The 11070-nt window shown below is 42.9% G+C and overlaps 1 protein-coding gene across 1 annotated transcript; it reads right to left on the minus strand.

Annotated features, from left to right (window-relative positions):
* Nucleotides 1-846: 846 nt before the first annotated feature.
* On the minus strand, nt 847-10978 carry klf5a (Kruppel like factor 5a). The gene is made up of 4 exons (XM_027278112.1): nt 9858-10978; nt 7659-8787; nt 6377-6436; nt 847-3867 (listed from the first exon to the last, which is right to left on the minus strand). The coding sequence occupies exons 1-4, from the start codon at nt 10017-10019 to the stop codon at nt 3689-3691; spliced, it is 1530 nt and encodes a 509-aa protein (XP_027133913.1). The 5' UTR covers nt 10020-10978; the 3' UTR covers nt 847-3688.
* Between the last annotated feature and the right edge of the window lie 92 nt (nt 10979-11070).

Genomic DNA, 11070 nt, shown 5'->3' on the forward strand with positions numbered 1-11070 from the left:
GGAGGAGAGGGGGATACGGTGCATGGAAAGACAAAGAGAAGGAGAGAGAGAGAGAGAAATGAAATTAAATAAGGAGAGCGGAGGAGGAGAACGAGAGGACATGTAGGAGGACGGAAGTGGTTGATTGGGAGCCTCCAGAGATTCTTTTGTTTAGATTGTTCTGCATTTCACTTCTTTCACTCTCTCCCCTCCACCTCCCTCTCTTCTGACATCTGAGGTAGATTACAACAGAGACCCTGGGTCACATTTATAACTTAAATCAAGAACATATGGTGTGTGTGCGTGTGTGCGTGTGTTTGTACGTCCATTTCAATGCAGTGGGATTCCCCTCCGGTCCCCAAGTGGTGGTCAAATTTATTTTCTTGTCCATTGTCTCTCACTGGGACATCAAAGGACTATTGTTTTTTGATCAGCAAGGGTGCTGCTGATCCAGGACTTGCAGGTCCTGGATGAGAGCGTTTGGCCACTCCTCCACATCTTCCCTTCTTATCTCCTCTAGCTGAAACTGAACTTTTAAGTATGTCAGCTCGACGCAGAAAATCTGCAGGATTAGCACTTCCACAGAAACCATGTTTAGATTTTAAAAGATTAACTGTGGTTATGCCTTATTTGTTTCACGTAGGCCTCGACAAGGCTCGCTTGTTCCCACAGACACCACACTCTTTATCTGTACAACATGGCTCACTCTTTAAAAAAAAACAAAAAACTGCATTAATATAAACCTCATGGACAAAAAAACTAAATGTACCGCATACTTTGACCGCTGCCACACCTAAGCCTTGAAGTTCACTCACTGCTAGCAGGTAAAAGAAGAAATCTCCCTATTAATTTCAGCACAAGATCACATCTGTAAAAGTGTCAGTTTGACTTTATTAGGTTCGGCTTCACTCAGTTGAAGAAAAAACAACTTTTGTCTTTGGAACGTTTACCTAGGAAGAAAAACAAATCTACAAAATAAGTTGTTGGAAGGACAATATATAAAACAATGGCATCAAAATATTTTTGACAAGAAAACAAAACTAAAGAGAAAAAAAAAGGCTCAAATATTTTTTGGATGCAGGGCATTTCCCTCTTTTTCTGCCCCTTTGTTTACAAAATAATAACAAAAGAGGAAAAAACAAAAACAAACAAAAAAAGTCAATAGTTATTTACAGTGCATATATTTACATTAAGGCATTTTTGCTGGGGAAAGACGGTTGATCTGTTGCAACCCCCACTTCTACACAATCAAATAAATAGTCAGATTTACCATGATACATTACAGTGCTATATTATCTTTATGCTACCTGCAGTGAAAGAACAATTACAGTTATAGGCGCAGGCTAAATCACACCGTCAACATGGACATTCAAGTGTATATTAAAAGGACAGGTTCACAGTATTTCCAAGACAAAACTCTCCTATTTAAATGTACATTATCAGAGTTTTTGACTGATGCTTGTTCCTCTTGATACAGACTCAACGCAGGAGTACCCCAGGGATGTGTTCTGGGACCTCTATTGTTTACCTTGTATATAAATAATATTGCCATTGGTTTAGAAAACTGTCAAGTTCATCTATATGCTGATGATAGAACACTATATTCCTCAGTGACCTTTAACACACACAACAACTTTAAACAACGTAGACAACAAACAGTCCAACTTTTAGGGCACACATCTCAAATGTATCTAGCAAACTTAAGCCATTGGTTTTCTTTATAGGAATAAGTTTGGCCTAACTATGTTCAGTAGAAAAAGGTTATGCAGGCTACAATATTGTCAGCATAGTGACCTCTATCACCCTGTTGGCTGCTCCTCTTTGGGTCAACGGAGGAATTAACACAGCAGTTTGGTATTTTGTTTTAGTAATTTATAGAGCCCTTAACTAGTAATCTATAGGACTTTATATATAATCATATCAATCTATATGCAACTGTGTTTACATGTGTATATTTTATTCTGATTTTTGTGTTGTCGCAGGGTCCTTGCTAAAATAAAAAATAAATAAAGTGATTTCAAAAGGTGGTAACAAAATCCTTCTTCTGTGGATAAAAAAATAACAGAATCCCCTCTTTGTGCTCAGACCATTTTATCTTCAGCTGAAATTCACAATGCATTTTTTAAATTTTTATTTCATTGCTGATTCTGACTCCTATCGCTTTAACTAAAAATATTCCATAATCTCTTTATGGCCTGTTTAGACAAGAGGAACATTTGCAGAACCCAATAACTCTTGCAATATACGTGAGCATATGAGTACTGTTCGAAGAAAGACTGTGAATCCTCTAACAAAACACGTGTCCATGTTCGATTGACTGATAGAGCCGAGTTGCATGTTAGTTGTGTACAGAGTCAGAGAGCGAGACCCTCCTGGATTTTAATTTAAACGACACTATGTCAGGATGTCGGTGAAGTGGCCTGAGCCGAGCTGTTAAATTACAGTGAATGATGGGTAACCTTGTAATTTAAAAGAAAGAATTTTTTCCCAAAGCTGAGTCTAGAGATCAAACAGATTAAGAAATAAAAAACAGCACCAAGTGTATTTAAAAAGGACTTTCCACATTGATCACAGCTCTGCTACCACTGAACAAACACACATAAACCAGAGAAGGAGGCACTTAATAAGGTGTTGATGATGATGATGACGATGATGATGATGCTACTTTGGTTAAAACATTTGAAAGAAGTAAAATGCTGGATGAGAGAGATGGACAGTAATTGTATTTTGAAGCACTTAGTTCAAGCTTGTGCATCAGAACAGTCAATTCGGTTTTATTCTGAATGAATTCTAAGATATATTGAAGGTTTCTGCTTCTACATTTCTCTCGTTGGAAATCTGTCGAAAGTCAACGTGAATAATTCATCGCCTAATTGCAGCTCTTTAGCAACCACCTCTCTCTCTTTCTCAGTCATCCTCAGATCTCCTCTCTTGAAATTCAAAAATCTTTCTAGCTCACCATCTCCACCCCTCCCTCCTTTTTCCCCTGCACTATCTTCCCTCTCTCCAGAGTATAAATGCCTTCAATTTTTAATATCTGAACAGCAATGATTTGTGTGGCGTTCACAGAGATTCAGTCCAGCAGTGATAATGATCGTTCCAGTGCTGAATGAGATGCATGGGTCAAAAACAGCTGAGATTTAAGATTACCAATTGTAGTGCAAACCGAAGGATTTGGTATATAAAACAAAAAATTAAATCTGGATATTCCAGTTCTATAAACAAACTAACAAATCAAGGAGTAAACAAAGTTCTATGTTAGAACAAAAGGTGTACAAGTTTTGAGTGGTAAGTGCTTTCTTTCCAGTCACACAGAAGAGTCCAAATGGACTGGAGACATGTTTTGGAGCTACCATTTTCTTTTTGCTATTATTTTTCTTCTTTGTATTTGTCCACAGAAATCTATACCAAGTATATCTGAAGGTTAAGGGACCAGAAACTTCATCTGGCCATTATCTTTCTACTATACAGCCTCCAAACTGTCCCACTCTGGGTTAAGAGCAACACATCTGTCAGGTAATAGTACCGTTTTAGCACATGATAGCAGCACCAGGAGGAGCTGTGTGTTGTCAGTGAACGTCGCTCTGCATCGGGGCAGCTTGTAACAATGTAGTTGTGGGAGATGGAGCGAGTGCTTTACGTGTGTGAAGACAGTGCTTTGTGTATTTGTAGTGTGTGTGTGTGTGTGTGTGCGTGTGCAAAAACGTTGCTAGTTCTGGTGTCTCTTCATGTGCAGAGCGAGGTGGTCGGATCGGGAAAAAGAGCGCGAGCAGACGGCGCACTGGAAGGGTTTGGCACCCGTGTGCTTCCGGTAATGACGCGTCAGCTCATCCGAACGAGCAAAACGCCAGTCGCAGCTGTCCCACGTGCACCTGTAGGGCTTCTCACCTGCAGGAACAGAGGAAGAAGAGAAAGTTTCAATGAGTGCAGCTCTGAAAAACTGAGCAAACAACAGAACTGAGCTGCATTTTATGCTCAATCATATGATCTCCAGCTCTGTATGACAGAGCTGGGAGTGTGATTATAAGCACTATTATAGCACTGATGACTGTTTATTAATAAAACGATGATTCATAAAGCTGGGTGGAGGAACTGGGAAAACAGGCTTTACTGGAAAGTCCAGTTGTCTATCAACAGACATTCGTACCGCTGTAACATACATTCATCAAGTAACCAAGCACTAACGCTGCACAAGTTTCCCACGATTCTGTCTGCGTTGTTTGTCTTTGCCTCTGTGCATTCTTCTCTGATGGATGGAGTTTCTCTGTCACCTTGCCATTACAATAATCTTACAGCTGCAGCCTCGGGCACTTTGTGAAAACTCGTGTGACCTGTCTGCTTCAGGCCCAGCTGGGTCTTACCTACACAACCCAACTACTGCACAACCTCCAAAAATCAGGTTCCCTGACCTAAGGGTAGTTTCTTCACTCAAATTACAAAACATTTTTTCAGACTGGTGGTATCTAACCATGCAAATAAAACTGGCTTTATTGGTCAAGTTTTTAAAGATCTCTGACATTTGGAGGAGGTGAATGGAATTTCAGTTATGGCACTTGTGCATATTTCTACCATCTCTATGTACTTAATCTTTTGGGGTCACAGTGGCATGCTTAAGAAATATGGCATTTCTGGAAGGAACTTCATTCTTGCTGAGCTAATTTCCTCATTTTTCTTCTACTTTCTTTGGTTTGTCTTCTTTAATTTAGTTCCCATTTTTATTTTTATTCTATAAAGGACAGGATGAGATAACCGCCTGTCCATGTAATTGATTACAGAGTGTCTTAAGTGTTAGCCACAGTGTCATGTGTTCTATGGCTTGTTTAGACACGATTTAAATCATTTAAATATAATTTTGTCAAGCTCTATGTGCCACAAACACAATTCACATTAAATGGGGTAGCAGCAGATGTATGAAAAAGAAAAGAAAAAAAAAACCCTGGACGAATCAAAGCTATCGGCATGCTGGATAGCACTAGAGGTAAGAAAATATGTTTTTTTTTTTTATAAACTGTGTGAAGCAACCGTTTAAAAACAAGCACAGCAAGCCCTGCAACCTCGCTAAAACAACAACCACAATAAACCTATTTAAGAAATTAACCGGAGCGTCACCAAACTTAGAAACACACGACTGAAACTGAACACAATGAGGAGAGAGACAAAGACAACAAGAAGAAAGAAATAATGAACTGGGAGTAGTGTTCAGTTTTTCACAAGACACTCGAACACATGCACCCATACACACACACACACACACACACACACACAGACAAACAATCAGGGTAATGGATGTTGATGGAGATTAGAGTGGGAACTCCCACAGGGACCCAAACGCATTAGGAATCATCTCATACAGATTACTGACAGGTGTGTGCGTGTGTGAGTGAGTGTGTGTGTGTGTGTGTGTGTGTAAGTGTGTAAGTGTGCATTCAAGCAGCTGAATAAGAGAAGTAGAATGAGTAACAGACAAGGATAGAAATAACCAGGGGGGGGGAGGGTTGAAGGTGGGAGGATGGCACAAAGCAGAGAAGAGGATGATTAGATGAATGAAAGCGATAGAAGAAAAAAAAAGAGAAGAGAGAAAATAACTAAGCGTGACTGACAAAAGCAGAGAGGATATGGGAGCTGCTGCTACATCCCTCTTTACGTGTCGTGTTCTCATCTTGTGGTCTGTAATAACTGCAATAACCACAATCAGCCTGCAGCATGAATGACGCCAGATCTAATTGTCGTGTCATGTTCCCAGTACTGAAATGCGAGGCACGCACACCCACATCGACGTTCAGAACAAGTAGTTCAGATTCACAAGTGGAACAGATTCAGGATCGCAGAGTCAGATTTGTTTGTGTGTATCCAGATGAGTGAGGAATGCGTAGATATCAACAGAAGCTTTGTTTTGTTAGCTGGAGTGAGGTGGGGCCCCAACACCTTGCCGCTTGTTTGTTGATTTTGCTCATGGAAAACTAACTAGTTCAAATCTGGATGTGAACAGAGACAGTTTGAAAGAGAAAAGGAAAGGAAACAAAAAAGAGGAATTTCTATGACGCACAGATCTTGGATGTATTTATAGTCTGAGAAAAGTATAATAAAGCATTTAAACATCGGTGTCTGAACAGGCGCTGAACTCCCGAGGGAGATGGCACCGTACGTCTAACGCTGACCACATAGTCTCAGAGTCATCCCCTGGCAGAAGTGTGTCACTTCCACCTGTTTTGATGGAATAGTATATTGGGCAGAGGATGGGAATGGGGTAGGATACATTTACACACACATGCCAGGAACACAACACTCTGCCTAGCAACATGGTGCCAGTGCAGATACCGAAATACGAGTCGCACGGGCAGCGTCATTTTTTTTTTTGACGTTTAAAAAAGCTGGATTAATTAAAGGAAGGCCTTACCCGTGTGAGTCCTGAGGTGGGCTTTCAGATGGGACGACTTAGTGTAGACCTTCTTGCAGCCTGACGACACACACACACACACACACACACGGAGATAAACACAAACAGAAGGCTTAATCCAAATCCAAATAATTCATGTGTCAGATATGTATTTACCCAATAAGCTGAGCCGTGGTATGCTAGAAATGTGAACTAATGAAGAGCAGAAGCTGTTTGGAGTGAGAAATAGTAAATGTTTGTTTTTCCTAATTCACGTTTAAGCATCATACACGGTCTCACTTAGTTTTAAAACTGTTTAAATTTGGTGTGTTCGCACAGAAATTCATTGTTAAAAAACTTCTGTTCACTACACCCTAAACATTTTGAGGATCAGGGTTCGAAAACGTTTTGCATGTTATATTACACACACGGTATGTAGATTACAATGTCAAAAGGTCAACAGGATTTTGAATGATTTAGAAGGATATTCTTCAGATTTATTATGACTTTAAATAAGGAAATTATAAAACAAACATTCTTAACACAAATAAGACATAAACAGTGGGAAAAGTGTGGATCTGTCCTTCTGTGATTATAATGAATTTGCTTCATCTGACTTAAAAAGAGGCTCGACGTGTGCTAACATGCTGCAGGAGGTACAGCTTAAGCCTATTTTACACGCTGCCACAGGCTAGTTGACATTACATGTCCTGCAAGTAGCTGCACATCGTACAGCTATGGTGTGTGTGTGTGTGTGTGTGTGTGTGTGTGTCATGTCTTGTAATCCGGGCAAGCTATCAAAAGAGTGACTGTATGCAAATCTGCGTGAGGCAAATAGATCAAATGACTTAAGGAAAACTTCTATCTAATTAACGCACCCACACGCAAACACTGGTTCATCCCACAACCATTCAGACGATATGACTTTACAGCCGCAGCAATATGTGAGAGTTCCTGGTTGAGAGTGCTCGAGTCATTTAAGGCGGGATAATGAGTGCAAAGTAGTTTGTGAACCAGATGGTTCACTGAAAGGTGGTGACTGATGACTGTGAAAATATTTAATTACATACAATTCCAGTGCAGCATGTGCTCTGCGTTGACCGTAGTACATACTGTGACTTGTCTGCTTGGAAAAGTCATTCAAAACGCAGTGCGGAATTTTTTTTGATGTACAGGTGGCATCAAATAAAACTGGTTTTCTTAAAGTCGACCTTAATGAGTCATGTGATATTCACACGACCACAGCGCAGTGTAAGAAATAAACACACAACAGTGATATGTGGACGGGTGTTATTGTTCTCACCTGGGTAATCACAGTGGTGGATCCGTCGCTTCTCCAAGTCTGGGTTGTTCCTCCTGTTGTAGCGGGCAGGCACAGTGGTCTGAGCTGGGGTTGGGGCTGGGGTTGCTGCAGGGGCTTGAGGAAGGGCTGCAGCATGGCCCTGGACCGGTGTAGGACCTGTAGTGAGAGGCAGGGCTAAGCTGCCTGGTCCCGGGCCGGGACCGAGTCCAGGGGTGCCACCTGCCAATTTGGAGGCGATGGTGGCTGCGTACGAGGGAGGAGGGGACATGGTATGGAGGAGCTCCTTCTGCCTGTCAGGGCTGCCGGGCTCCGAGCTCGGCGGAGAGGGCGGTAGGTAGGGCACCTGCTGCTGAAGGAAATGGTGGTGGGCCTGAGCATGAGGATGTGTGTATGCCCCGCCACCCAGGCTACAGTAGGTGGGCTTGACAGTCTGCTCTTGTTGAGATGCAGAAGTTGCTACCGGCAAATCATGGAAAGGCCCGTGGATTGTGGAAGTGGAAGTGTGTTGTATCTGCTGCCGCTGCTGCTGATGGTGATGATGATGCTGAGCCTCCATACCATTACCATGGTGATGGTCCAAGCCAGAATTTAGTAGCTGAAACAGTGAGCCGCTGTCATGGTGGTGGAGAGCGTGCTGCTCAAACTGTGATGGCATTTCCTGTTTGACAAACACCTCTGGCACTGAATCGCCACCGACTCCTGACTGGTGGAAAACACTGGTGAAGTCTGGTAACCCTGTTAGTGTCATGTTTATGGCTGAGGTTTCCATGGCAATATTGCCGGGGCCATGCCCGGATGTGCCGCGGCTACTAGAGGGCGTAGTGTTGGGGCAGTGCAGCTGTAGGTTTGGGGAGAAACACGGGGAGGCAGATTCTGTTTTGATATGGGTAAGACCTGTGTGGTTCTGGTGCTGAGGGGGCCGCGCCTGATGACACAAGTCCATCCTCAGGTAGGTGGCGTCGGGGAGGTAAAGATTCATGTTGAGGGTGTAGGGAGCCCCAGTGTGATCGTCAGAGAAGAAGTGATCCACCACAGACGCGCTGTCTCTCTGTGACTTCTGTTGACCGTCTGCAGGAGGTGGAAGGGGAAGAGGCTGAGGGGAGAGATACCTGTCCATCTCACACTTTGCCTGTTGAGAAAAAGAGAAACACACACACACAAGTCTGGTTTAGAAACACCACAAAGTAAACTTTTGTTAAATGAAAATGTAACTCATCTCCGACTGCAGCAAGTGCTCCTCGTGAGCAAGCATGAAACTATTCTGAAGGGCTATTTTGAGAAGACAAAGGTTTGATAGGGCAGTCACCGCGAAAACATTTATCAAGTAGTCATCAATAGGCGGTTGCCACATTCCCTCTCTGCCTGTAAAGCTGAACTCAAAAACCCACCAGCCGTGAGGCCAACGGTTGAGGATCAGGCCGCGTTTCTGGTTTTCGAATAAAGAGTCAGATCTAATACCTGTCGTGCAAGAAACATTAGGAAATCCTGCAGGTACGATGACACGTTTAAAAGAAGCAAAACTGGGATCAGGGATGAGCAACTTCACATCAAACAATGCCTCTTCAGATTCTGCCATTGTGGTCTGATTTCATGTGTATGTGAAGGATCTAACTGGTATAAAGTTAGAGAAGCCCTGCAGCAGAGGATGAAACAGCAACATGAAAGGGAATGGGGAAACACCCATGCCTCCCTGTCCGCTGCAGCAGTAGCAGCAGCAGCAGCAGCAGCAGCAGGAGTAGTAGTCTGGGGATGGGCTGCTATTTCTAGGCTCCTGATCCTACCAGCTGTTATATCCCCAACTCTGCTGCACAAGTTTTCCTGCTAACTGAAAGGGGGGGACTGAGTTGCCGGGACCTTTCTGTCCCGAAAGCTGGAGTCAGTTGTTGTCAGCGTGGTATGATGGTGAGAGGGGACGCCAAGAAAGAGAGACCAACAACTGGTGACCAACTGGCTGGCATAGAAAACATGCGGTGAATGCGTTTTGCAGGCGGAGCAGCTCGGCTTTTTTTTTTTTTACGTCCAGCTGACCGCAGCTACCGCAAATAGTGGAAATCAGAAAGATTTAACATCACCCGTAAGGCCGATTGAAATTTGGAGGCCAACAACAACAACAACACAAAAAACAACCTGGATCTACAACCAATCTGCCACGCCCATTCAATGAAATACATCAGCAGTGTGTAAAGTCTGATTTCTAACCTGAGTGTAGTCGCTCTGTCCAGCCTTGTCTATGATCTTGCAATCCATGCCGAACAACGCCGAGTCCTCCAGGGGGAATCCAGCGGAGAGAGTCGCCTTCTGCAGCGGGTAGAAGGGATCCTCCTGCCCGCCGCCGCCGCTCATCGCGAGTGTCGCGGCCATGAAGCTCCGATGCAGCACCGCGAATGATCGCTCGTCCTGTTATGCAAAAGAGAGGAGGAGGATGCTGGTGGTGGTGCTGCTGCTGCTGGGGGAAAGAAGGAGTGGAGCCGACGAGGTGTAAGTGCGTGTGTTGGGGTTATTAATGCGTCTGCTACATCTCCTTCCACTCCTATCATCCCACCACCGGCCCACGGACAGTTTTTCTATCTCCTGTTGTAGGGCGGAGCAGCCCAGTGTAAATACAGCACATGCACCGCCCACCCCAAAAGGCTTTGATCATTCATTCACTGGCCACCGCCCTACGCTCCATCTAAATACATTAACACTGTGCAAAGTGCACAGACATCCAAAGAGGATTTAAAAGGTTTTAAAGCTTATATCAAGATATAAACACCAGGAATGGGTTCAAGGTATTACTGGAAATATTCATCTTATCAAACTCTGGAGGTTTTATTTGATTTTTTGCTTTGCTTGAGTTCTATTTGAAAACTAAAAACTAAATGTTCAAGGTATTTATGTCACTTTTATTAAGTTGTGGTTTTTAAACGAGGCAGAGAAGCTGAGATATTCCCACTTTTTTTTAGTCCCTAATGTGAGTAAAGAGCCAAAAACACTGGAGCCTACATTTCCCACAATACAAGTTTCTCCTCAGTCTCCCAAAGCCTCTTAAATATCCACTTCTATCAAACCCTGCACCTCAAGTTTCTAATGCAGGCCAACGAAGAGATGGTTTATTCTTCTTTTTTTCTTTCAAACTTTGGAAAGCCCCTTCACAGGAGTCATTATTCAACTATTTTCACCGGCTGGAAAATACCCTGTTCTATGGCAAGAAATAAAAGGGTACTGAAAATATCTGGCTGACACGGCTGAGAGGCATTGTTTTTTTTTAAAAAGCATGTGTATTTTATGATGTAGCCAATTGAAATGACGGAAAAGAAACAGGTGTACGGCAAAGTACTGTAGGCTCACTTAGAAAATGTATTAAAGAAAAATAAAATATGCTTAAAAAAGGGACAAACCAGCTTTAAAGCTGTCCTCTGGCTGAGTTTAA

This window comes from Larimichthys crocea, chromosome III (genome assembly GCF_000972845.2).
Source record: "Larimichthys crocea isolate SSNF chromosome III, L_crocea_2.0, whole genome shotgun sequence".
NCBI classification, from domain to species: Eukaryota; Metazoa; Chordata; class Actinopteri; family Sciaenidae; genus Larimichthys; species Larimichthys crocea.